At 64.9% G+C, this 26,482-nt stretch overlaps 1 protein-coding gene across 4 annotated transcripts; it reads left to right on the plus strand.

Annotated features, from left to right (window-relative positions):
• Positions 1-250: 250 nt before the first annotated feature.
• Positions 251-25,565, plus strand: ARHGEF16 (Rho guanine nucleotide exchange factor 16). 4 transcript variants are annotated; one of them, XM_006748694.3, is made up of 15 exons: positions 251-332; positions 7,650-8,253; positions 10,047-10,092; positions 11,092-11,261; positions 12,307-12,363; positions 12,720-12,880; positions 15,346-15,498; positions 15,638-15,767; positions 16,564-16,638; positions 16,900-16,992; positions 17,856-18,007; positions 18,331-18,522; positions 19,429-19,502; positions 20,067-20,168; positions 20,711-21,320. In XM_006748694.3, the coding sequence occupies exons 2-15, from the start codon at positions 7,669-7,671 to the stop codon at positions 20,848-20,850; spliced, it is 2,130 nt and encodes a 709-aa protein (XP_006748757.1). In that variant the 5' UTR covers positions 251-332; positions 7,650-7,668; the 3' UTR covers positions 20,851-21,320. The 4 variants fall into 4 exon arrangements, 3 of the variants coding, with proteins under 3 accessions (XP_006748757.1, XP_081673455.1, XP_030875613.2); XR_004072816.2 differs by lacking the exon at positions 251-332 and adding an exon at positions 25,402-25,565 and having other exon boundaries at positions 7,616-8,253; positions 20,711-20,924; XM_081817329.1 differs by lacking the exon at positions 251-332 and having other exon boundaries at positions 7,616-8,253.
• Positions 25,566-26,482: the final 917 nt, after the last annotated feature.

Genomic DNA, 26,482 nt, shown 5'->3' on the forward strand with positions numbered 1-26,482 from the left:
CGGCCAGCGGGTCACGTGAGCGCCGGCCGGCCAGGTGGGGCCGGTGACGCAGCAGCACGGCCAGGTGTCCCGGGCGCGCGCGGCCGGCCCCTCCCGCCCGGCCCCCGCCCCGCCCGCCTGCGCGCCCACTTGGGCGCCCACCTGGTCGGACGGCCGCGCGCCGGCGCCTCCCGCGGGGCCGCGCAGGAAGTGGGGGGCGGGGACTGGGAGGGACCCGGCGGCGGCTCGGAGCGCGGCCCACGTCGGCCGCCCGGCCGCGGCGCGGAGCCTGCAGGCTAGGCCGGCCGGAGTCGCCGCCCGCTCGCCGCCACGTCCTCCGCCTCGCGGCACAGGTGAGCCTGGGGACAGGTGAGCGAGCTGGGGGCTGCGGAGGGCCCGGTGACGCTGGGGCGCCTTTCCTCCCCTGCGCTCCCCCCCGCTCCCCCAGCGCTGCGCGGGTCGGCGAAACTTCGCGGCTCCGTCCCTTCGCCCGCGCTGCCCCGGGGACGGAGCCCGCAGGACCGGCGCGGCTGGACCCGGGGCCCGGACCCCACCCACGGCCTCGGGCATCCACCGCCCGCCCCCTGTCTTCCCTGGGGCCAGGGGCCCGCGTCCGCACCCTAGAGGGGACGCTTCTGTCGCAGGCTCTCCTGTGTAGACATCAGGGCGGGGAGACCCTTAGGGAGCCCCAGGACCTTTGAAAATGGGGGTCGGGAGGGGGAACAAAACCACCCTCCCCCAAAACTCTGGAGAATGCTGCCCAAATCCGCTTTGGCCTCAAGAGTTAGCAGCCCCCCAAATGAAGACCCTCCCTCCAACAAACCAGAAACAAACGCCTCCCCAACTATGGTGGATGTGGGGGGCAGACCCAGCGGCACCGGGTGTCCTGCTCACTCATAACTAATAAGGGCGGAAGGAGGGAGGAGTGTGGGGGCAGCTCCTGAGGGCCTTGGGCTCCTCTTACTGCTGACCAGCCTCCGTTACTGCATCTGGGAAGCAAGAATCCCTTGAGATTTGGGTGGACCTCAGCCCAGCACTGGGCATGGGGGCATCTCTGCATCCGACCTGGAGCCCAGGAGAGCCTGACTCTTCTTCCCTCTGTCCTTGAGGTGACCAGTCGTCCCTTCCTAGTGTGGGGGCTCAGGGGGCACCTGCAGAGTCTGACCCCACACCCCCGTGACCTAGTGCTTAGGGGTGTGGCCCCCGGGTTCAAATCCTGGGTCCCTGTGAACTCAGGCAAGTTACAGAAGCCCTCTGGGCCCCAGTGTCCTCTGTAAAAAGGGGAGTAGTCCGAGTACCCACAGAGGGTACTGAGTCAGCTGCAGCTGAGCCTCTGCTCTGGATGCTCCCCGGACACTGCCGCGGGCCACAGGAACAGAACCTCTGCCCAGGCGGGCGGGTGAAAGGCGCTGCCCGGGGCTCCCCGGAGTCCTGGAGGGGGAGAGCGGCGGGAGGCAGGATCTTGGGGGTTCCCGGAAGAAGTGAGGTCTTCAGTCACTTGGAGAGAGCCACGTGCAGAGTCAGAGGGAGCGAGCCGAGCAGAGGGCCCCCTCCCCACTCCTGTGTGGGAGACATCTATGCCGGGCGGGCTCTGGCTCCCAGGGCTTGTCTCTGACCCTGCGTGGACAGCTCTTCACCTGCGCTTGAGGCACTGAGTCAGGCAGGCCGGCGGCTTGCTGGGGGTCCCAGGTGCGCCGCCCGCGAGGACCGCCGTCTGTGTGCGGGATCTGGGATGGGCACAGCGGCTCACCCTGCATCCGGGGCCCAGAATTTTAGTTTCGGTTTCCAGACGGATGGCAGCTACTTGTCTTCTTCACCCATGGCAGTTCCATGCGCGGGCGGCCACCCGTGTGTAAGAGCGTCTTTATTTCTAGCGAGAATCCCTGCTCGCCCAGCTCTCTGCTGACAGCCTGACCCCACCTGGTTTCCTCACCTGTCAGGGAACATAGCAGCTTCCAGAAGGAAGGTCGGTGAGGAACTACAGACACAGTGGGGAGAAAGCATTTGGAAGACACCTGCTGGCCACCTGGCCGGGCTACCTGTCGGAGTCGGGGCTCTTGATTTCCCATCTGGGGCTTCTTTGGGGAAACACCCTGCGTGTCAGCCAAGTCTGGGACGGGGGCCAGGTTTATGGGATTTCTGGACTGAGAGACAGGAGCCGGCGAGCAATGGGTGGGCCCTGGGGGTGGGGTGGGGAGCACGGCAGGCTGAGCCGGGGGGATGGGCTTCTCTGTGACTGTTCCCCGGACCTGGAAGCCTCAGAACAAGAGGCCGCAGGAGACTGCTGCCCAGGACAGGCAGAGCACGGCCCCTCGCCGCTGCCAGGCTGGGGGCGAGGCTGGGTGCGGCCAGATGGGTCTCCCTGCCCCCCACCGTGAACGGGGGGCCCTCTGGTCAGCAAAGCCAGGCCCTCCATCTTGGCACTCCAGACATTTGCTCCAGCAAGTTCCTTGTTGTGGGGCGCCCATGGTCCCCACCTACACACACAGGGCCAGTAACTCAGCTCCAGCTGCGGCCTCCAAGAATGTCTCTGGACATTACCAAGTGTCCCTGGGCGGGGGGCACAAAGCTGCCCCAGCTGAGAGTCCCTGAGCCACCCCTGGCCGCCTTGCAAATGGAACCGTCTGCTGTGCACTGTGAGTCACAATGCCAAATCCTGCCCCCAAATCCCGTGTGACTCTGAGGTTTGAGCTTGGCCCGGCGGAATTACCCGAGCACAAGACCATCATTGTGGCTCGAGTTAGCCTGAGCAAAGACCAGGGTCGGGCAGACGGTGCTGGAGAGGCCAAGCCCCACCAGGCGGGGTGGGGTCAGCCGGACCTAGAGGCCAGGGCAGAAGGACAGAGACCCCTCGGATGGAGTGATTTGGGTCCTGCTGGCTCTGGGAGCGGCTGTGGGCAGAGCCACAGGTCCAGGCCGGGCTGATCCCATCTGCAAGAGGCCTCCCAAGTCCCAGGAAGCTCTTCTGTTGGGAAGAACGAGGGAGCGGGGGGCACTGGGCTGCGAGGGGCCCCAGCAGGCCGGGCCAGGCCGCACCACAGCCAGGACGACGCCAAGTGCAGCTTCGGCCTGGCCCGGCTGCGTTGGGTCTCCTGGTCCTTCCCTGACTCGACCGGCTGTCTTTCTTCCGTGCCCCATTGCAAGTGCCCCTTTCCTGCCCTGCACATGTGGTAGAGGGAGATTCAGAGCCATGGATTGCAAGGACCCAACAGTGGACCGGCCTCCCCAGGACCCCCAAGCAGAAACAGCAGGAAGTCACCCCAACGGATCCGGAAGCCCCCGGTGATGCAGCCCTGGTGGTTTCTGCTGGCTGGAAGCTAAGTACCCGCATGGAACCCAGGGCCTCTGGGGGAGGATGAGGCACGAGGGCGAGGGCACCCGAGCAGGGCAAGTACCATGATAGCCAGCGTTCACGCGTCAGTGTGGGGATCGAGCCCAACTCTGGGGCCAGGAGATGTGAACAGGACGACTGTCCCCGCTCCCGAAGGACCCACAGACTCTCTGGGGAGACAGACGCACAGCACGCAGCCCTCGCTGCCCTGAGCATCTCTGGAGGAGCTCTGTGGGGCCACTTGTGCTGGGGAGCAGCCCCACCCATGACCCGAGTCCGCAGGCTGTTGCCCAGACAGCGTGGCCGGCGTTTGCCCAGGGGCAGCTGAGAGGAGAGTCTGTGCCCTCGGCCCCTCCTTTGCACTGGCCCCCGGACACCCGGCGAAGGCCAGCAGCCAGCGAGGACACTGGAAGAGCCAGCCCGCCAAGGGAGAGGCCGCCGGGCGCAGACACTGGGAGGCTGGGGGCCCAAGGAGCCTGCGGGGCAGCAACTCATGGGCGTGCGCACAGCCCCGCACACCGGCCTCCCGACGCATGGCCATCTTCTCTGCATAGTCCAAGCAGACAGCCCAGCAGGACCACCAGGCATTTGAGGACAGCCTGGTGCCTTCAAGGGACGGCAGAGGCCCAGACGGATGAGGCAGGGACAGGCCAGGGACAGAAAGGAACTATAAGCATCATAGAACAGGATCAGGGTGCTCTGAGTGAAGAGCAGGCGACCGCAGCTTGCAGGACGGGGCAAACAATGCCGGTTTGGTGGAAAGGCTAGACCTTCCCACGGGAGGGCAGAGGGATGAGAGTGCAGGACGGGAGAGGCCAGGGTGCAGAGGTGACGCCAGGGGCTTGAGTGCCCGCTCCAGGCTGCCCCTAAAAGAGGGGCTGGAGAAAACAGGTGGGAGAAAGTATGGAATGTCACCGGCATACGCCCAGACCCTCCAGACCCGAGGATGGGTTTGGAAGCAGGCGCAAGTCCGTGGCTCAGAGAGTGAACTTGGAGCTGTCCCCAGGAGCACCAGAACTCCCCCGGAAAGGGAGAGCCACACGTCCGCAGGGCAGGGGAGAGCCTCAGGCCACAGTCTGGGGAGGCGAGGTCGGAGCCCATAGGATGTCTCGCCGCAGCGGAACGCTAGACCAGAGAAGAGGCCTCCTCCATTCTGGAAGAAATCATCTCCCACGGGCTCTGATCTCAGCCAGTTACCAGCCCGAGGGACAAAGATCTCCCTCTTGTAGCCTGGGATAGATGGGGGACTCCCGGAAAGGACCGGGATGGGGGTAGGGGCAGAGAAGGGGGGCCTGGGAGAGAGGACAGGGTCTCTGGGAAAACCCGGAGCATATGGTCCAGGTGGACAAGGCAGGGACGCGGACCGCAGGCGGGAGCGGGAAGGAGCAGGAGGAGAGCCGCGGGTAAACAAGAGGGAATTATTAACAGGGGAGGCCAGGCGCTGGCGTCCAGCCCCTGCTGGCCGAGCTCCCTGAGCTAACGCAAACAGCCCCCGGGTACGACGTCGGGGCTGGAATCCCGTCCACGCGGCCGGGAGAGCGTGGCCGATGCCTGCCTGCCATTAGATGCTCTCCGAGGAGCAGAAGTCGGGAAAGCTGTGGAGGCTGGGGCGGCGGCCCGTGGGGGACCTTTCATGATAGGCTCTTGGTGCTCCTTGAGTTTGGGACCCGTGTCCAGGGACCTCTGGTAAACCGAACGTGAGGAGGAAGACAACATGGGTGCTGGTGCGGGCGGAAGCCGAGAGCTGGCTCTGGTCCCGAGGCCCTGCAGAGCCCTGGATGGTGCCTGCCTTCCTGCAGGCCTGGTCCCTGGACTGGTGGCAGCCCAGGCCTGTGGGTGCGGCCACCTTGCTGGGAAGGGGGGTCACGCCCGGCGGTGGCTCGCCCGACAGGTTCCTGTTGGAGCGCCTCTGTCCGCAGAGCAGACTTTGCCCTCCGCTGGGACAGGGCGTGCCCCTGGCTGGGTCCAGGGTCCAGGCCCAGAGGACGGGGCCAAGAAGACCCAAGCCTGGGGCCTCAGATGGGGACAAGGGACAGGAAGGACGGGGCGGGGCAGGAGGAGGGCAGGCGTGGTCTCCATGCAGCAGCGTGGCACGCACCCGCGGTAAGTGCCTGGTAGAAGAGAGGACTCGCAGAAGTTCCCAGTGTCTGGGCTACGTACCCGCTGGGGCGCACTTCGCTTGCACTGCAGATAGATCGAAGTCTACCAGAAACTCCTTTCTCCGCCAGGCCTGGCTAAATGCAGATAAAGTTAACGTGGGGGTGGGTGAGCCAGGATGGCACAACCCGCCCTAGCTGCCGGTGACTCAGAATGTCCCCAGGAATGTGTGGGCCGTTCTCCGGGCGTGGGGGTGGCCGGGGCTCTGCGGGCAGCCCCTCCCTGTCACCGGGAGGCTCAGCTGCACACGCCTCTCCGGTGGTTTTAGCAGAGAGCGTGTGCGCTGGGCGGGGGGCGCGGTGCTTGGGGGGCCAGGCTTCTGACTGCCGCCGGCACCCCGACTGCGCTGTGGTTTAGGCCCCTCCGGAGCCCCCTGCTCGCCCCTTGGGGACGGATTCTGGAGCTGAGGCCTGGAACGTCCCAGGGGAAGCACCCAGATGCGAGGTTGGGTGGCGAGTGTGGGAGGTGGGCCCGGGCGGGGACCTGCCTGGTGTGTCCTGGGACAGACGCGGTGGCCTCCCTGGGGTCCCTCGACTGCACAGGCCCCGGCGCCTCTGGCTGCAGGCCCCCCGGGGTGGGGGAGAGCAGGTGACACCCTCACTCTCACAGGGCCGTTGGAGAAAGGGGCTGCATCCCTTCCCAGGTCTGCCGCAAACGCGGCCCAGGGCGCCGTGGTGAGACTCTGAGCTGAGCCTCAGCCACCTGGGCTGGTGACTTGGAGACGTAGTTCTCCCATCCGAAAAACAGGCTTCCAGCCCTGCCCGGCCCTTGTAACACGTACAGGCCGTGTGTCTGCAAGAGGGTGTGGACGGCGGCTCTGCTCGCTTTTCTTGAAACTAAAAGGAAAAGACACGGAGTGAGTTTTCTCCAGTCCTGCGAAGTTCTCCTGAGCTGGTGCCTGTTCCGCCCGTCTGTCCGGAGCAAGGAGCAGGAGTGTGGGATGGCCTTCCATCCTCGTCCTTGTCCTCGTCCCAGCAGTGTGGCCCGCGCCTGGCCGGGAGTCTTCCTGCACCCTCAGGAGGCCGGCCTCATTGTTACTCCGCCCACTCGTGGATTTTGAAACAGAGGCGGAGAAAATAGCAGAGGGCAGGACGGTGGCGGGTGCCCAGGAGGCTGGCATTGGCTCTTCCCGGCCCTGAGTGGAAAGGCGGCCGTGGGCCCATCCACACCGGCAGAGCAGGGCGCCCTCAGCCGGGATGAGCCAGGCTGGGCTGAACAACCAGCCCACAAATGCTTACAGACACTGGTTGGTGGGCTCTGCGCAGCTGAGGGTCTGAGGCACTCGGGGCCCCAGGAGGGCTGGGCATCCAAGGGACGCAGGGAGAGTGGGCATGACCGTGCCCGGCCACGCTCTGGAGAAAGGGATCGTGAGCCCCGTTCCGAGTTCGTAAATGTGGGAAAATGCACGTGTGTCGCTGGACGTGTAGGAAGGCTGCGTAACCAGCCACGGTGGTACCGCTACATGGGGCTGCGAAGACAAAGGGTCTGGAATCAGACCGGCCTGGGTTCAGATGCTGGTGACCCGCGCCTCCTGTCCCCCGTCCCAGGGCCGGCTCCTGGGTTTCTCGGGGTCTCGTTTCTTCATTTGCAAAATGAGACTAAAGACAGCCAGTGTGTTTGGGAGTGGGTAGGATCATAGACCTAACCCAGCACGGCAGAGCCTGGCCCTGCGCGCTCTGGAGCTTGGGGGCCGGGCAGAGGCTGGGGTCACTACCACGTTACCCAAAGCAGGCCTCAGAAGAGCCGCACAGACGGCATGATCCCCGTGCGCTCACTGACCAGGAAGAAATGGTGCCAAGAGGCCCAGGAAAGATGCAGCGCAGGTCTGCGGGGCCCGAGGTCTGTGCGCCCCGCATGCCCCACGCCTGCACCCCCAGTGTGGGGATTTGTCCTCAGTGTGTGTACCCACCAGAGGAAGCAGGTGGCCGCCTGTCCTCTGCCCCAGTCCCAGCAGCCTGGGGCCCTGCAGGCCTGAGCCTCCTGACCCCCCGCACACCTCCCTTGGGAGTCCTGGTGGCTGTGGGCCGTGCCATCCCAGCTCTGCTCCAGGCGTCCAAGCCCCGCGTCCCGAGCGGGGTCTCTGGCCAGGGCAGATGCTGGGAAGCCGTGGATGGGCCCGTGTGCAGGGGGGCTGTGGGATGGACGTCTGCATGCTGCCCTCGCCTCTGTGCTTTTGCCCCAGGACACCGTGGCCACTCAGCATGTCCCAGCGACACTCGGACAGCTCCTTGGAAGAGAAGCTACTGGAATACCGTTTCCACTCAGAGCTACGGCTTGATGCCAAGGGGAACCCGGCGTCCAGGCTGCCCATGGTCCGGGACTCCCTGCAGGCCGGGGACAATGCCGCCTTCCAGCTCGATACCTCCGTGTCCCCACCTCTGTCCCCTAAGGACAAGGAGCCACGGGCCGTCGTCCTGAGCACACAGAGCCCTGCGGCCCGCAAGATGGGCACTCAGCAGCTGATCCCCAGGAGCTTGGCTGTATCCAGCAAGGCCAAGACCCCAGCCCGCCACCAGAGCTTCGGGGCGGCCGTGCTCAGCAAGGAGGCTGCCCGGCGGGACCCCCGGCTCGTCTTCGCCCCCAGCTTCTCCCTGGACGACATGGACGTGGACACGGGCCCCGAGGGAGCGCTCAGACGGAACCTACGGAACCAATCCTACCGGGCGGCCATGAAGGGTCTGGGGGCTCCAGGCAGGGAGAGGGGCCCCATCCAGCTCAGCCCCAAGCTCCAGGCTCTGGCTGAGGAGACCAGCCCACCTTCTGCCCGGTGTCCGGCCAAGAATAAGGTAGGGGCCTGTCCCCCTGGACACTGGGGCGGGGGCCGTGCCTCAAGGGGCCTCGCGAGCTTATAGGCGTAGACGGGGCCTCACCTGATCGTGCGGCTGCTGCCCAGTGAGCACCTACTGCGTGCAAGCACCTGACTCCGTTCATCCCAGTCCCGTGTGGCAGGCCGACTGTGAGCAGAGTGAGAACATCCCCATTTTACAGATGAGGCAGCTGAGGCTCAGAAAGGTTGAGGGCTTTCCCCAGGCCCCCAGGCTCTGGGGTCCCCACTCTCAGCCACAGTGGGGAGCAGAGCCTCTGGAGGGACCGGCCTCTCTCTCTGAGCCCCAAGGGGAGCCAGCCTGCCTGTGGGACAAGTTCCAGGGAGGGCTTCGGAGCAGCATCTGGCTTGGGTCAGTCTGCCTGAGGGGCCCCTGTCCGGGGCTTAGAAGTCTGACGCCCTCTCTGCACGCCCGCCCTCCTTCCCCTGCCCCATGGCCCTTCTGCCTCGGTGTTCTGGACAGAATAGGACCGGCGCAGGGCCGGTGGGAAGGGCGCCCTTGCTCGGGGTCCGCATGCCCAGAGTTGACGTCCCAGTGGCCGCCTCTGCCAGGGGCTGCCCCCCGGGACTGAGCTGTGACCCCCGGCCTGGGGAGGAACCAAGCCCACCGTCAGCGCGGGCACGTCAGCCTGCAGAGAGGAGCACCAGGGCGGGGCACAGCCCCTCCGTGCCTCCCGGAGACGCCCAGGACCAGGCCAGCTGCCTGCTCGCTCACTCGCTGCTGGTTCAAGGGTGCAACAGATGTTTCCCGAGTTCTCCCGCATCTGGTGCCGGGGTCCTGAGGGGAGCCCGGCAGGCAGGCCCCCAGGGAGCTCCCAGGGCAGTGAGGGGGCAGGGGGCCCTGGAGTGCTCATGTCTGGGCTGGGGCCATGCAGGGGGCCGACAGAGCCCAGAGAAGAGACTGGCTCCCTGGGAGCTCAGGGCAGGGGCGGGGTCGGGAGAGGGTCTGGAGGAAGAAGGGTTAAAGCAGAGGTGTGAACAAGGGACACAGGCCTGGAGGCAGGAGGGGCACTGGGGGGGCATGGGGTGGGGGGAGCAGGCCAGGTGTGGCTGGGGCGCCACACCTTCCAGCCCAGCAAGCGTTGTTTCCAGGCCCCTACTCGTTCGAGAAACCAGGTCTCGCTTTCCTGGAACTGGCACAGCTTCTGGGTCAGGAAAAACTGTCCGGCCAAGGAGGCAGGCTCTGAGCAGGCAGCTGGTGGGGCCGCAGGTGGGGGCCCTGAGAGCCCTGCCACCCCCACTTTCTCTGCAGTCCTGCCAGCAGCTGGGAGCTAGACTCTGCCTCTCCTGCTGCCCCAGGTCCCAGACTGCGTGGGGCCCTGCATGGGGCCCCAGCTCCCACCCCTGGGCCTTCTCAGCCCCTCCAACCAGACACGTCCAGGCTTCCCTTCACACCCAGTCGGAACACCCCACTTCCCTGGGCACCCCCTCTTGATTAGTTCAGTCCTGCTGCCTCTTCCAGGCAGCCCTCCTGGATCTGCCTAGCTCTCAGTTAACCTGCCCTGCCTGCTTTGAGCCCCCATTCCACCCCGTCCTACCAGCCCCTACCAGCTCTGCTCGTGGCCCGGCCTTCCTAGCGAGCCGACCTTTATCGAGCACCTTCTGGGTGCCCGGCAGAGCCCCCGCATGTTGAGCAGGGCTTCACGCATGGCGCTGTGGGGTCTCTGGGCCCCCGGGTGGAGGGCTTGCTGCAGACTCAGCTGCCTCCCCTCCCTGCTGACTGCTGGCGTTTCTGTGTCTCTCCTGTTTGCACAGAGGACGCTGGGGCGGAAACGCGCACACAAGGGCTCTTTCAAGGACGGTGAGTGGGGCCGAGGGAGGCGACCTCAGGAGGCCGCCGTGGGCCAGGCTGGGCCCAGGGGAGGCTGGTGCAGTGCAGGGAGAACATGCTGAAAGGGATTTCTCCAGGGACAGGAGGTCCTGGTGGCTCATCTGACTATGTCGTTCCGATGGGTCTAGAATGTTCCCTTGTACTCCCTTCTGCGCCGTTCCAAGGGCAGGGGACAGACAGACCCCAGGAGATGTTTGCCAAGCATGCGTGTGCCAGGCCTGTCGTGGGACGGGTGGGACCAAGGCCAGCCAGAGGCCCCGGGATGTAGACCCCCATGCTGTGTGCATTGCCTGTTTTCACGGGCATACAGGGAGCCCAGTGTTGAGGGCTCAGGAGGGCCCAGAGCAGTGCGTCAGCCTGCTGAGGGGTGGGATGCCGATGGGCCCCCACAGGGAGGTGGGGGTAGGGGCCTGCCCAGCGGGATGCAGCACCCAGGGGCTGTGCGAGGGCCCAGCCAAGAAGGGCCCTCCCTCCCTGCCAGCCCCCGGCCTCTGTGGACAACCACAGGCCTGGGGGCAGGATCCAGCAAGAGGAGCAATGATGAGCAGGTCTCAGATGGGAAGGAGGGCATGGGGTTGCCCTGAGCCCGGCGCCAGCCCGTCACAGTGGGGATGCTGCAGAGCCCGAGAGCGGGAGACTGCGCCTCGGGGGTGGGCTCCGGGAGCCAGCACCCAGTGCTCTCGGCCCAGCCTGGGAACGGCCCCCACCCAAGGCGGCCCCTGTGGCTCGGATTCGCCAGCTCAGCCCTGGTCTGAAGGTGCCACATTCTGCACTGGGACGTCACCCCTGTGCTGGGCTGGGGCGGCCCAGCCATGGGAGCCAGCCAGCCGGAGAGGAGCCTGCTCTGGGGGGCCCTGCGCCGCCTGATGCTCTCAGAGCCCCCTTGGGAGGACTCGGCCTGCAGGTTCCCAGTGGGGCATGCACGCTCAGAGCCCCCAGGCCTGCAGGTGACACACCCCCTCTCCCCAGACCCCGGGTTCTACCAGGAGATCCGGGAGCGGGGCCTGAACACCAGCCATGAGTCTGACGATGACTTGCTCGATGAGCCGTCCAGCCCTGATGGGACGGGAAAGGCGGATGCCCCCATCGTAGTCAAGAGCTACCGGCCTGCCCAGGTCACCTGGAGCCAGCTCCCAGAGGTAGGGCCGGGATGGTGGGCTGAGGCCCTGAGCCCAAGCCCGTGGGCGGTTGGCCCCTCGAAGCCAGCCTGGGTCCTCCTGGGTGGGGAGGAGCCTTCTGGAAGTACCCTCTATGCCCAGCTTGCAGCGGGGAGCCTCCTTCCTGGTGCCCTCAGAGCTGCCCTGCCCTGAGGACACTGTGGATTTGGGTCTGACGGCGGGGGGGTGGGGAGCCATGAGGGCCGCATGCCATCGGCGCATGTATGATGAGCCTCCCGCACGTGAGCCCCTCGCCCTCTCCCTACTCGGGCTGACCCCCTTCCGAGGGCCCTGCCCCCAGGAGAGTGCCAGGAGGGTCCGAGTGGGGAGACGGGAGGGGAAGGGAGAGGGCCGGGCCTCGGCTTCAAGAGAGCCAAGCTCCCACCTCACTGTCCACACCTGAAACGGAGCAGGTCCCTGCCCGGCAGGCCTGCAGGGGGCCCCCGGGAGAGCTTGGCTGGGACAGAGGCCCTGGTGCCCTGAGCAGGTGTGCGGGGAGGTAGGTGTCACTACCCTAGGAGGACACCCACACTCCTGACCCATCCCCATCCCCGGAGAGCCCAGGGACAGGGTGCCCTGTAGCCTGGGGGCAGGGAGGGCAGCTGCGGGTGTGTGTCTCCCGGGTCGGGGTAGAGTCCAGGACATGCCACCGGAGATAATGATCCTGGCCACCTGAGCTTGGGTAATCGGAGCCCAGCCTCTGGGCTGGACGAAGAGGCAGGGGATTAGCCACCTGGCGGCCCCAGGGCCTAAGAGCATGAAGAGCTGGGCCGTCTGCCAGAAACCTCCTGGGCAGGGCGCAGACTCGCCCGCGCCAGTGTGTCTGTGTTGTGGCCCTGTCCCCACACGCCTCTTGGCCCCCAGGCCAGCTCTGCGGACAGAGCCCCCTCCCCACCCCAACGGCATCTGCCGGCCGCTCCCTCTGGACGCCCATCTTCTTCCTTGGCGGCCCCAGGGCTCTTCGGAGGGGAGGCCGGGCTTCCGGGATGTGCAAAACCCATGACCCCCAGGCCGGTGTCCTCCTCAGGTGGTGGAGTCCGGCCTCCTGGACAAGCTGCCTGCTGAGGAGCGCAAGAGGCAGGAGGTGAGGGGCTGGGCGGGGGGTCCAGCCCTGTGACCCAGACTTGGTGTGGGTCACACAACACACGTGGGGCAGGACAGCGGCCACGGCGATGCCTCCCCTCTCCTGGCAACGCCCTTGGCTGGGCGGGGGTTCCGTCACCCCTTCTTGGACGCAGGCGGGGGTCCTGTCCAGCATCACAGCCCACAAGAGGCTGAGCCAGAGCGCATGCGCGGATGTGGGGCTCTGGTCCCCACGGCCGGGCTCACAGCCTCGCCCCAGGTCTGGTCCGAGGGCCCGGGTCCAGCCTGCCCTGCACCCTGACCGTGTCCCCGAGGGGACCAGTGGCCCTGGCAGCTGCTCGCTCTCGTCCCCGCCAGGCCATCTTTGAGATCCTCACGTCGGAGTTCTCGTACCAGCACAGCCTGGGCATCCTGGTGGCCGAGTTCCTGCAGTCCAGAGAGCTGCGGGCGACCATGACGCAGACCGAGCACCACCACCTCTTCTCCAACATCCTGGACGTCCTGAGCGCCAGTCAGAGGTGAGGCCCGTGCCTGCCAGGACCCCCCGCCCCTGGGGCAGCACGGCGGCAGGGCATCTCTGGGGACTCCCGGGCTGGGACCATGGGCGGAAGGTTTGGAGCGGCCGCTGGCTGGGAGGGGACACGGGGACCTCCTCAGGCCCTGAGGCCACCGAGTGCTGGGCCCCGTGACAGGCTGAGCACCCCGCCCCCAGCACCCTGTCCCTTGCATGTTTGAGAGGGTGGAGCACCTGCTAGATGGCGTCACCTTCCCTCCAGGTCGCCAGGTGCAGAAGGCAGAGCGACAAGGTGTGGGGTGGCCACGGGATGGAGCGGGCAGGAGGGGCCTCGAGCTGCAGCCTCGGGTCATGTTCTGCCCGGCGGCGTCCGGTGCCCGGCCCAGGGCTCTGGTTGCAGGCTCCAGCAGTAGAGGGGCCGGCGCGGGCCTGTGTGTGCGCGTCCATGTGCCAGAGTGAAGGTGTCTCTGTGCTTGCACAGGTGTGTGCATGCGTGTGTGTGCACACATGTGCCTCCGAGTGTGTGTACGTGTTTACTCCCACGGAGGGCTCAGCCCCACACAGCCTGGGCCCCAGGACACCGCGGGACACCCTCCCTCATGCCTCAGCATCCTCCCTCACCTGAGGAGGGGGGTCCCCTGAGCCCCCTGGAGGACTAGGGTAGGGGCAGGTGAGAGGAGGTGGCTCAGCCCCGGTTCATTCACATCAGCATCAGACCCGTCCCCTGAGCCCCACCCAGCACCTGCTACCTGTTGCCCGCATGAAGTTTCAGAGCCATGCAGAGGGAGGGGGTGCGATCTTGTCCCTGGAGACGGGTCCTGCTGCAGAGCTTCAGTGACCAGCCTGGGGAAGCCTGCAACCTTTGACTCCATGGGGGCTTGGGATAGGCGGCTGCCCTCCACCCAGCTCTGACCCTTTGCTCCATGTCCCTGAAGCACAGCGGAGGGTGTGGGCCCACCCTTGGCCAGCCGTCCCGTTGGTGCTGAGCTCCCCAGGGCCTCTGGCCAGCCTCTGGCCAGTCCAGCCTCCTCCCCCAGCCGGGTGCTGGCAGCTCCTAGCCATTCACAGTGGCCTCTCTGGGAATCAGTTTTCTTGGGTCAGCAGCTCATGGCTACCTTTCCCAGAACTTTCTCAGAAACCCTTGGAATCGCCTGGGGGAGGTGCTGACCGGCGTGGCCCACCCACCCAGACACAGGCGTGTGGCCCTGCATCTGGGCAGCTGGGGCCTCCTGAGCCCTCCCTGAGGGGGCAGGTCCTTGTCTGTTCCTGACACACCGTCCCCCTCTGCCTGGGCTGCCCAGGACCTGGGGCTCTCAGAGTGTTCCCCCTTGTGGGACGCATGGTGCCCCCGAGGCTGGAGGGTCAGGCAAGGCCCAGCGGGCAGGGTCCTGAGGGATCCCCGGCCTCAAAACGGGGGCTTGTTTGCCCTCCCTGAGACCCGCACCAGCCTTACCAAGGGTAACCAGAGCAAGGCCCCCATCTTCCAGGGGGGTGGGGTTGCCCATCCTCCCCCCCGGGTGGTACCCCCGTCCCAGGTGCTAGATGGGGCTGACGGCAGGCCCCGTGGTGCCTGCATTGTTGAGGGCCTGGCACGTCCTCCCCCCCTCCGCCCCTGGCCTTGTCCCCTAGCCCTGACTCACTGTCACAATGCTGGATCCCATCCCTCCCACCGGGCAGGGTAAGCAGTAAGAGCACGTGCAGCTGGCCGTCCCCGGCCTGGTCAGCCCCAGGTTGGGGGTTCAGGCTGCCGGGGGGGGGTGGATATGTGCTTGGGGACGCAGCTCTCTGCCCTCCAGAGGTCAGCCAGCTGTCTCATCTTCCAGACAGGGCTGCCTCGGGCAGTCCCAGGAGCCCAGCTAAACGGGGCTTTCAGAGTTGGGTACGGGAGAGACTCGGTCACTGGAGGAGGTGGAAGGCCAGGATGGGGCCGAGGAGCCTCCGGGAAGGAGGAGGACCTCCTGGCTGCCTTGGCCAGGGCCTGGGGAGGTGACGGGGCCTCGGGTCCACCAGACGTCCTGGTGCCGGTCCAGCCAGCCCTAGCTGTGGTAGCAATGGTCCGCAGAAGCAGAAGCATGGTCAACCCCAGTCAGCGTCCTCCTGATCTCTGTGGCCAAGTATGATCTCAGAAGGGGACCCCAGGAGGAAGCAGGGCCTGGTGGCCACCGCTGGGGAGTCCACCCGGAGCCCCCGTCCACACATCGAGCTGGGCAGAGGGTGCGGTCTGACCCAAGCCCCGGGAATCGAATCAGAGGGACAGGTTCTCCGTCCTGCCTGTCTGCGTGTCTCCTGGAATCTCTGCCAGAATCTAACCGGAGCTGGCCTTGGGTTTGCCCAGTTATTCCAGGCTTAAGAGGCTCATCTGTCCTGGGGTCTTCCCGGGCGGCGGGCCCCCCACGCGCCTGCTGGGTTCCTGCCGCGTGTGCCGTGGTGGTGGATGGCCGGGCCTTCACCGCACTCCCGCCCGGTTAGGTTCTTCGAGGCCCTGGAGCAGCGGCACAAGGCAGAGGTTTGCGTGGAGGACATCAGCGACATCTTGGAGGAGCACGCCGAGAAGCACTTCCACCCCTACGTCGCCTACTGCTCCAACGAGGTCTACCAGCAGCGCGCCCTGCAGAGGCTGACGTGAGCGCGGCCTCCCCGCGGCCGGGGGCCCACTCCGGGCGCCCTGGTCTGGGAGCACGTTCCTGCGCGCCGCCCGGCTCGTGCCAGCTGCACCTGGCCTCGCGCCGCGGCCGACGGCAAGCCCTGTTCTCTGTTGCAGAAACAGCAACACCGCCTTCCACGAGGCCCTGAAGGAGATCGAGAAGCGTCCCGCGTGTGGGGGTCTCCCCATGATCTCCTTCCTGATCCTCCCCATGCAGAGGGTGACTCGGCTGCCCCTCCTGACGGACGTGAGTATGCCGCGCAGACCCCCGCCGGGGAAGGGGGTCGGCCCGGTCCCCCGCTTCCGGTCGAGCACCGCTCCTTCACGACCCTCCCCGGCGCTCCTCGGTCCTCACGAGTCGGCTTTCATGGCCTTCACCCGCGAGGCTCCCTGCCCGGAACCTTCCAGCACTTTGTGGGTTTGCATGCACTTCTTTGTAGGTTCACAGGGTTCATTCGCACGGACGAGGCAGGACCAGCCTGGGCACCACTCACTGCCCCTCGGTGGATGGAGCGAGGGGCTCTAGGAGCTCCCTGCAGCGGCTCGCTCCTCTGCGATGCCTGCTCCCGGGGCCGAGGGGCGGGTGGGGGTGAGAGGCACACGTGCACGCACACACGCACACACGCACACACAGCGCGTGCACACACGGCCGGAGCCCGCTAGGCCCCCGGAGGCAGCACGTGGCTCATGCCTGGAGGACCGTCGGTCCAGGCCAGATGGGACGTCAGGCCTTCCGGGGCCCCTCGGAAGTGTCGAAATAGAGGCTGTGGGGGCCCCCCCAGACTGGACCGAGACAGCCGAGGCCTGGAAGGGCTGGGGTCCTGGGAGGGTGCCCTCTCCAGGGTCCCACCCACCAGAGCCTGACCTGGCAGAGCCGTTTGGGGGCTGTGCACCCCCGTGGGGCCTGGCAGGAGCCCGCTGGACACGGGCTCTCAGCCTCCCCGCGGCCCCCACCTGGGTGTGCTGTTGGGGGGTCCTCTGCCGCATGTGGCCCCGAGCACAGCCGGGTACACAGTGCCTGAGATGCGGGGTCCCCTCTGCAGACTCTCTGCCTCAAGAGTCAAGGCCATCCCGAGAGATACAAGGCCGCCAGCCGCGCACTCAAGGCCATCAGCAAGGTGAGGGGGGTCCAGGGGAGAGGAGGGGGCACCTGGACCGAGCCAAGGTCTGCACCTGCCCCCACCCAATGGTGGGGACCCCGAAAGCAGGTTTCCACATCATCCGTGTCAGGCTTTTCACGGTGCTGATGGGGAAACCAAGGCCCAGAGGGAGTGGGGCTTGAACCTGATGGGTGAGCCCGTCGGGGGGCGGCAGCGAGGACAGCCCCGGGGCGGGGGGCCACAGCCCGCAGCACAGCCTGCTCTCCGGCCCCCCTGCAGCTGGTGAAGCAGTGCAATGAGGGGGCCCACAAGATGGAGCGCACGGAGCAGATGTACACGCTGCATACACAGCTGGACTTCAGCAAGGTCAAGGTGGGCGCTCCGACCCCTCCTGAGCCAGCTCCTCGGAGGTCGGGTCACAGCCTCGGGGCCTCTGCCTCAGCCTCTCCAGGCCCGTTTCCCCACCGGGGAGCGTCCCTTGTGACTCCTGCCCCCTTGTCCGCAGAGGCTCAGCTCTGCCGCCCTCCTGCCTGGGGTCTCTCTGGCCTCTGCCCTCACCCCCAGGGCTGCCCCGAGGGCTTGCCCCCGGCCAGGGCTCCTCACAGCTCCCTGAGAACGGGGAAAGAACAATGTTGGGGCCAGTTCACATCTTGGCCTCCCTCAGTCTGGGGAGGGGTCTAGACATCCTACAGGCCCTCCGAAGCCCCCTGGCCAAGTCTAGCAGCAAGTGAGGCGCAGACGGACAGACACTTTCCCATGGGAATGCTCTGCGGGACTTGGCCCGGAGGCAGCTCTGTGGGCCCGGCCTCCGCTTGTCCTCGCTCGGGCTGGGCTGCCGACCTCCAGAGGCTGCCCGGGAGGCTGGAGTGACCGAGGGAGGGCACAGAAGTCTGGAAAAGGGTGTGAGGGGTGTGTGGAGGCTTCCCCACGATGGCCTTCGCTCTCCGGCTCAGGGACAGTGATCGGCGGGTGCTAGGAGAGGCCCTGGGCCTGGCTGGAGGCAGGACGGGCCTGTCCTGGTTGCTGGGCAGGATCTGGGCCCGGGACCTGGCACAGAGCCGCTGTCCCATTTGTGCCTGTCGGCCAACAGAATAGCCCTTTGTCTGAGGGGAGGCCACATCTCCCTGTCTTCCTTGGTCTAGCCAGGGAGGCCGGTCACCCAGTCCTTAGAGGCAGGGATCCCCGCCCATCCTTGCCGCCCCCCAGCTCCGGCACCCACCGGCTCTTCCTTCCAGTCCCTCCCACTGATCTCGGCCTCCCGCTGGCTGCTGAAGCGTGGGGAGCTCTTCGTGGTAGAAGAAACTGGGCTTTTCCGAAAACTAGCCAGCCGGCCCACGTGCTACCTATTTCTGTTCAACGACGTTCTGGTGGTCACCAAGAAGAAAAGGTGGGCCACCTGGGTGCTGGGCTGTGTGGCCCTGCGATCGGGGCCAGAGGGGTGTGGGGGCAGCCGCCTGAGTCTCCTCTGACCTCAGAATTGGGGGCCCCCTCCCAGCCTGGCCTGTCCCTGGCAGCGGCCGGGTGCCTCTCACTGCCGGCAGACCAGGGTCTGCCCACCCAGGCCACAAGGACGAGAATGCACATGGCCTCTGTTTTCTGGGGGGCAGTTTCAGGTGCATCCTTCTGGCTGCGTGCCCCCCAGCTGGGCAGGAGCCCCAGGCTGCCCACAGACCCCCTGTCACATCTGGCCGCCCACCTGTCTCCCTACAGCGAGGACAGCTTCATGGTTCAGGACTACGCCCAGGTGGACCACATCCGGGTACAGAAGATGGAGCCCTCTGACCCCTCTCTGCTCGGGGGCGGCGGCAGCCGCAGCTCCTCGGTGCCACACCCCTTCCAAGTGACCCTGTTACGCAACAGTGAGGGCCGCCAGGAGCAGATCCTGCTGTCCTCCGACTCGGCGTGAGTCAGGGGAGGGCTCCTGGGAGGAGGGGTCCATGCCATCGAGTTCTTGAGCACCTGCTGTGTGTCGGGCCCTGCAGCAGAGGCCAAGGGCAGCCTTGTCCTCCCAGAGGTCACACTGCTGGGAGGGGGGACGCCTCAGCCAGACGAGCAGCTGGACCGTCGGCTGTGTCCAGGGGCACCAACGAAGCAGGAAGTCAAGGCAGGGAAGGGAGCGCCAGGTGGGGGCAGCCTGACTGGCACGGTGCCGTTTGGGGAGCAGGGCCTGCCAGAGGCACAGCAGTGCAAAGGCCCTGAGGCAGGAGGTCTCTGCTGAGAAGCAGCCCGGAAGCCGGCAGGGCCAGAGCCCAGGTGCCAGCAGTGGGGGGTGGTGAGGTCAGAACCATCTGGAAGGGGGGCTGGGCAGCACACAGAGATGACAGCACAGCGGGGGCTCAGCAGACGACGGAGGAAGGGACGAGGCTGGCTTGTGTCCATGCTCCCTCCAGATGAGAAACTGAGGCTAAAGGTTAAAAACCATGAACTGACACGGGGCAGTGGGCTTGGGGCCCAGCGCCAGCAGACAGGGTGGCCTGGGGTGTGGGGGTGCGGCTGCTGCCTGACTCTGGGACCCTGGGCAGGTGAGACTCAGGGTCAGCCTGCCTGCCACTCTTTCTTGCCCTGTGACTTCCCACACATGGTCCCTCAGTGGTTTATGGGGCTCAGGAAAGGGCGCCCCAGCAGCGTGAACCTTCATCGTCATTGCCGTCGCACCTTGAGGGCTGTGGGGCACGCTCAAGGAACCCCTGGCCACGTGACACCCCATCTCTCCATGGTGCTGCACTGGGGGCAGGGCGTGTGAAGCCAGAGGTCCCCAGGCTGGCGAGAGTGGCCTCAGGGCCTCACGCACCCCTTCTCCACCTGCAGGAGTGACCGGGCCCGGTGGATCACCGCACTCACTCACAGGGAGAGGCAGGGGCAGGGCCCCACCAACAAAGGAGGTAAGCGTCTGCTCCACCCTGAACAGGGCTCACAGCCGCTTCCCCGGGCCTGGGCAGGGGGTTGGCATGGAGCTAGGAGGCACTGTCCAGCCCTCTGTCCGTGCCACTGCCTGCCCCCAGGGTGACCCACCCAGGCAAGGGACCCCAGAGCTGCGTCTGTGTGTGTCTGTCCGTGCACAGCGACCCAGCTCTGTCCCAGGGCCTCCCCTTCCATGCCGGGGAGAGAATGCTGCCCCATGCCCAGGGACTGGAGCCGACTGAGGCCACAGCAGGGCAGCCGGCTGGCCCATCGGTCTGTCGCCCCGGCTCCAGCCCTGCCCCTTAGAAGCCGGGTGCCCCCTCTGCTGGTGCTGGTGCTTTGGCTCTGAAATCAGGAGCAGCCTGTCCTGGGGCCTCTGGACGGAAGCTGCCACGTGTCCAGAGCCCCCAGGCCCCACCGAGACCAAGCCACAGGGGACCTGTTAGGAGGCGGAGCGCTGCCCGACTGGGGGCTGCCGAGCTCCTGGCCCTTGCGCTCTCAGGGACAGCTCTGTCACTGACACCCGCCCCCACCCGCCCCTGCAGACCTGCGCCAGGTAGAGATCACCAAGGCCTACTTGGCCAAGCAGGCGGACGAGATCACGCTGCAGCAGGCGGACGTGGTCCTGGTCCTGGAGCAGGAGGATGGTGAGCACGCCGGGGCTGGGCCTGGGTGGTGGCGGGATGTAGGCGGAGTGGACCCAAGAGGGATAGGCCAGCGGCCCCGCAAATGTCTGGAGCACACCAGGTGCGGGCAGCTGACCCTGAGCCTGGCCCCCCAGAAGCGATTTCTGCGCCTGCTCATGGTGGGCCTGATCCGAGGCCCCTCAGCACCCTCCCTCAAGGACCTCTTCAAACGTCCCTGAGTCACAGGATCAAAATCAGCTTCTCTGTCACTCTGTGTCCTCTGCGGGAGGAGGGAGGCTCTGCTCCTCCTGGGGGCCCCCCCGCACACGCCTGCACAGAGCATGTGAAGCTGGTTGGGGCCAACTCAGCCCCTGACGCCAGTGTCCCGGCTGAGCAGCTGCTAGAGGACCGGGTGCCCCTGTGACCTGGAGCCAGGCCCTCTTGGCAGGAGCGGGTGGTGGTCTGCCCTATGGGAGGCCTGGCCCTGGCAGCTTCTGGAACAGCGGCTCTGAGGGCTGGGGGTGCCCGGATCCTGCCCTCACCTGCCCCACATCTGTGTTCAGGATGGTTTTACGGCGAGCGGCTGAGAGATGGGGAGATGGGCTGGTTCCCCGAGGACTTTGCCCGGTGCATCACCAGCCGCGTGGCCGTGGAGGGCAACGTGCGCAGGATGGAGCGGCTGCGCGTGGAGACGGACGTATAGCCTGCCCTGCCCAGCACCTAGGCCGAGCTCTGCTTCCATCCACGCTCCAGTGAGCGGCCAGGCTCCTGGACGAGGTGGGCTTGTCCCAGGAGCCTGAATAGTCCATGGGTCCCCGCGAGGCCCCGTGGTCTGCAGTACCGGATCCAGACTCTTCCAGGGAGGAAGTTCACACGTGCTGCCCGCCCCCGGGGAGCATCCTCCATGCCAGCTCGGGGGGGGGGGGCCAGGTCGCCTGACCCCTGACCAAACCCCAGGGAGGAGCCCTGCCCTTCCTCTAGCACCCTGTGCTCCCGCAGGGCAGTTGTGCAAGATGTGGGCCCAGCTCCCTCCCTCGTCCTCATGTGGAACAGAGGGCTTGGCATCCGGGGCACCCCACTTTTGGAGAGGAGGTCCCGCCAGAGGGAGATGACACTGCGGGGCCAGTGCTGAGTTGCTGAGGTTTTCATAAACATTAAAGTATTTCTTTAACACCTGGATTTCCATGGAAATCCTCACCCCGGAGAAAGCCAGATGAGTCCCTGCAAAATGCCCAAGGTGCCGTGGGCCAGGCCTGCTCCCCGAGTGTGGGCGCCTGTGTCAGGTCCTGGGGCCTTGTGTGGCCCCCTTGTTCATGGTCACCCCATGCTCCTCTGTGGCCTTGGCCTGACTGTCCGCATGGAGCGTCGTGGGCAAAGCCAGTGGCTCCTGACCCCCATCCCCACACACTCCCTTGCAGGGCTCAGCCTGGCCAGTGGGTCTGGGGACCCCACTGGAATGTCCCCCCGGCGCCCACCTCCCTCACAGCCCATCTGCTCCCCCAGGCCCTGGACGTGCGTTTGGGGAGGGGCAGGCTGGCCTGGGCTCTTCGCTGCTAGGCCAGGCTGGAAGGCTGGGTCGTGCCCTGCCGGCCTGCGATGCCTCTGCCCCTGTCCAGTGCCCCTCTCGGCCTGGGCAGTGCCGTCCTTGGGGTGAGGGCTCGCTGGGGCTCCGGCTTCGGTTTGAAGGCCAGGGCTGTGGCTCCCCACCTCCCAGTCGGAAGTGGGTGATTGGGCCGGCCGTCCCTCTGCCCCGCCCAGCCCTGGGCCGGCGGGAGGGGACTGAGCCAGTGGCAGGGCCGAGGGCGGGGGAGGGGCCGCCCTGAGCCCCGCCCACTGACTCAGGTAAGGGAAGGAATGTAGCACCTTGACCTCCAAGGTGACGTCCATGGCCTCAGGCAGTCGGGGGGCCCGGCCTAGGTCAGAGCTCAGACCGCACCGGCCGTCCTGGGCGGGGACTCTGCCTGATGGGGGGATGGGACAGGTCAGGGCTCAGGGACGGCTGCAGGGCGGGGGTTCTCCGGAGTCAGCCCCAGGTAGCTCCACCCACTTCCTGTGCGGCTGGGAATCTGGGACCCCGACCTTCCCACCTGTGAGCTAGGTGAGCTCCCTGCTCTTTCCGCAGAGCCGCGGCCGGCCGAGCAGGCAGCCAGGGCCCGGCGTGGGCGCGCCCACGTGTGCGTGTGCGTGTGTGCGCGCGCCAGGCAGGGGCGGGGGCGGCATCTTGGTGGAAGCCCCGCTCCCCTCCGAAGGAGGCCCACCCGCTTGCTCTCACCGCCGACCCCCCAACGGGGAGGGCAGGTCTGTCTACTGCCCACCCTCTGGCAGGGACAGGTTCAGTGAATGGGGCAGAGAGAGCTTGGACGGCCCTGGAGCCACGCCCTTAATGTCCTGACCTGGGGCCAAGACACAGCCTCGGGTCCTTCGGTCTGCAGAGTGGCTGAAGCCCCCTCTACCTCCCAAGCAAGCAGGAAGAATGTTTAGCCAGGAGGAGGGATGTCCCCGGATGCAGAGGCGGGGGCTGCTGGGGGGGGTTGGGTCCGCCCGGGCAGGGCCAGCTCAGGACAGACACCCTTCAAAGAGGAATCGGGAAGCAGAGGGCCGGGCTGCTTCGGTCTGGAGGGGCCCAGGCGGGTGGACGATGGAGAGGAAGCCCAGGGCTTACCCCAGCGCCAGTGCCCACTCGAGACCCCCCGAGGGGTCTCTGCTCGGTCTGGGGTCCCTGCCTGGGGGCAGAGCAGACCAGCCCAGACCCTGGCCCTTCCCAGGGGGAGGCTGCTCTGACCTGCCTTCCGGCAGAGCTGGTCTTAAGACCTTTCTGCCTCCCACCTCCAGACACCAGGCCGTCCTGGAAGAACCCCGCCGCACCTGCTGTGTTGGGGAGGGGTCTCCAGAGGCTGTTTAGCCCAGCGCCTCCTCCCAGCCAGCTGCACGGCCCCTTTTGTAGCAGGCGGGGAAACAGGCCCCAACAGCCTCTGCCCATTGCTGGGAGCCACCTAGGCTTCCTGGGACGTCAGCCAACCCCAATGGGGCCCAGTGGGAAGAGACACCAAGGTGTCCCAGCCCACCCACTTGCTGTTAGGACCACTCCGGAACATTCTGGGGCCTTTCTGCAGGGAGGACCCACCTCCCTTGAGGGCCCGGGTGGCTGGCGGAGGGCACTTCGGCCATGCCCGCAGCCCTAAAGACATCCAGTGCCCCCAGGTGTCCGTGGTGGCACCCCAGCAGTGCCTGGGGCTCCCCATGCCCCACGCCATGACGAGAGCCCCCAGACTCCCTGACTCTTGCCCCTTAGGCATCCAGGTCGGCATCTCCATCCAGACCTTCGTGGGCCCTGGGTGTCCCTGAATCCCGCACACTTCATCATCACCCTTGGTTACTGCCATCGATACCGAGATTAGCCCCCCCATGTTACACACCCCCAACCCCCTCCCCCCAGCTGTCACCTGTCAGCCCGTCCCTGGGCGCTCTTGGGCCTGGGGTCGCACCAGATCGGGGGCCCTCCGCCCCTTGCAGGGCTCCTAATATGGTTCAGGGCTTCATGCATCCTTTTGCCAGATAAACCCGCGGGCACAGATGGGTCTTGTTGCCGCATTGAAGGATGTCGTACCTGGTACTGTTTCCTGGTTCATCACGGTCTCTGCTGAAGCTCTACCGACCTTCATAGGTTTTACACACTTCATAGGATATCCATGCTTTTCACTCTGATTCCTAGTCGCGCTCATTCATCTGCTGGCCCTTCTGCATCCCAAGTCCTGCCCCCCTGGGCCCCCGAGCAGGGTTCTCTCTTCCCCACAGCCTCACGTCCTAGTTTCTAGCTCTCACCGAGTGGGGCCTGGGGAGCTGCACTGGGAGGGGCGGGGGGGGCAGGAGACATGCTGGTGTCCAGTCTCCCTCCCAGGGAAGCTGTTTGCGCCTCCCACAGCGTTTAAGGGGCCCTACCCAGGCCCCGTCCGTCTGGGGGGCCCCATCTCCCAGACTGCATCCTCCCGGGGGAAGGACAGCCAGAGCTGGGGGCTCCCGGGTCAGGGCCAGGGAAGTGGATAGCGCAGGGAGGAGAGAGCAGGGCTCCAGGGTGTGTTGGGCGGGCATTACCAGCCCGCAAGCCTTCACTCAGAGACTTGAGCCCCTGGTTTCTCCGCCAGACTTGCAAGAGATTCTTGATGCATGATCACTGTCGACAAAGGTCCTGTCTGTACCCACCCCGGTTTTCCAAGAATTTATATCCTGAAGAGATGCTGAATTCTACAGAATGCTCTTTCTGCTTCCGTCAATCATCCGATTTCTCGTGTCCCCAGATACGTCAACGCATTTTGTATGTTAGACTGTCCTGGCATTTTAGTCAAGTGCAATCCCCATTGGATCAAGCTGATACTATTTTTTAAATATTTTTGAGTGCTGCGGCGCCCGGGTGGCTCAGTCGGTTAAGCATCCGACTCTTGGCTTCAGCTTAGGTTTTGATCTCGGGGTCATGAGATCCAGCCCCGAGTCGAGCAGGGAGTCTGCTTGAGGATTCTCCCTCTCCCTCTGTCCCTCCTGCTCACGTGTGGATGAGGATTTCTGCATACACATGACGAGTCTGTAATCTCTCCTTGTACCACCCCCACCTGGTTTTAGAACCAGGTTATACTGGCCTCATGGAATGAAGTGAGCTGCTTTTCTTCTTTTTAGAGGTTCCGGAACAATTCACATTAGACAGCTTCACCATGTCTGGAAACTGGCACACCCACCCACACGGGCTGACGTCTCAGGCACTCCTGGGGGTGGTGTTGGGCTCCCGTTACTATTTGCATTTACTTACGTTACTGGCTCATTCAAGTTTTTTTATTTCTACCAACACCAATCCTGGCATTTCGTATTTTCCCTCAAAACTTACCCATTTTTTAAAAAAAATTTCAAGTTCCTTGTATGTGGTCACTCTTAATATCATTTTTACGTCTTACTCTTCATCATGTCTGTGCGTTAATTCTTCCTTCTGTGTTTTCTCTGTTTAAAAAAAATCATCAATCCTCCTAGTTCTTTTCTTCCTTACTCATCTTCAAAGGGGTTTTCGTTTTGTTAAGTGTTGCATCGTTCTCCATTTGTGAGTGTGAAGTTTATATACATAGATACAAATTCTGTGTATATGAATAGGATGAACGTGTGAATATGAGCATAAATATCTGTATACCACGTGCGTTAAAGCTTACTAAACTTTTATCATTGCTTATGTCCTGTTTGCTTGACCTATTTATTCATTGTTTTTTTTTTTTTAAAGAACACGTTAAAATCACCAGCTGGTACAGATTATTTCCAGCTACAGCGTCAGTCCTGCGAATTTCCGAGCCTCCGCGGTCACGTGCATACATCCGCACCCGGATTTCCACACCACCACTTCTGATGTGTTTCACCCCGAAACATTAAAGCTCCTACCCCAGCTTTCTTTTGATTTGCTTCGTATATGTCTACGTCCATCCTTCTAGGGGCATCTTTCACAGTTCAAATACCCTTGAGCAGCATCTAAGGCCGCGCTGGGACCCGGGTTTCGATCGTCCCTTGTCCCCATTTATGGGCCTTGCGGATCTACTTCCTTACTCCGCTTGTCTTTCCTCCTTCCCCGCCTTCCAGCGGAGCGAGGACACGTCCTCCAGGGCCTGAAAGGCTACCCAGCCTGCCCGTATCCCTGCAGCGAGCAGGGCTGCCTCACTCCGGTGTGCTTACCCCACCAGCGTCCGTGGTCTGTCCGTGTCCCTCGCCAGCAGGGAGGGCCCTGGCACGCTCTCCCCGCCCCTGCTGTCGCTCACTGTGAATGTTTGCTTCTCTTTGCCACTAGGTGACACGGGAACATGTTGTTGCACCTGCAGGTCTTCTTGCTCTTCTTGCTGGCGAGCATCCTCCAGGCACGGTTTCAGCTCTGGCTTCCAAGGTTAACCCCCAGAAAGTAACCCTGGCTTTGTTTTTCAGACACTTTAACAACACATACATTTCGAGTTTCAAAAATTTTTCTTTGGTGCTTTGAGAACAGAACGTCACTGTCCTGGTTTCCAGAGTTTCAAGTCTGATGCCACGCGGATCTCTGTTCTTTTTTCCTGGGCCTTTTAGGATCTCCTTGCTGGTGATTTCCTTAAAATTCTTTAGAGCATGAGTGGCTTACTCCTGTTCTGCCGTGTGGAGCCCTTTCAGTCTGAGATCATTCACCTCTGTTGTTGCTTCCTGCCGACTTTTTCCCTCTCGTTCTAGAGCTTCATTAGAGGAGGTTAACGCCTCCCCTCCTCCACTTCCATTAACCTTCCTCCTCTGGTGTCCCCTCCCTCCGAGCCTCCCTGCCGCTCTCAGCAGAGGCCCTGGACTACAGAGCC

The sequence above is a fragment of the Leptonychotes weddellii genome, chromosome 4 (assembly GCF_054177405.1).
Source record: "Leptonychotes weddellii isolate Sample4059 chromosome 4, ASM5417740v2, whole genome shotgun sequence".
Taxonomy (NCBI): Eukaryota; Metazoa; Chordata; class Mammalia; order Carnivora; family Phocidae; genus Leptonychotes; species Leptonychotes weddellii.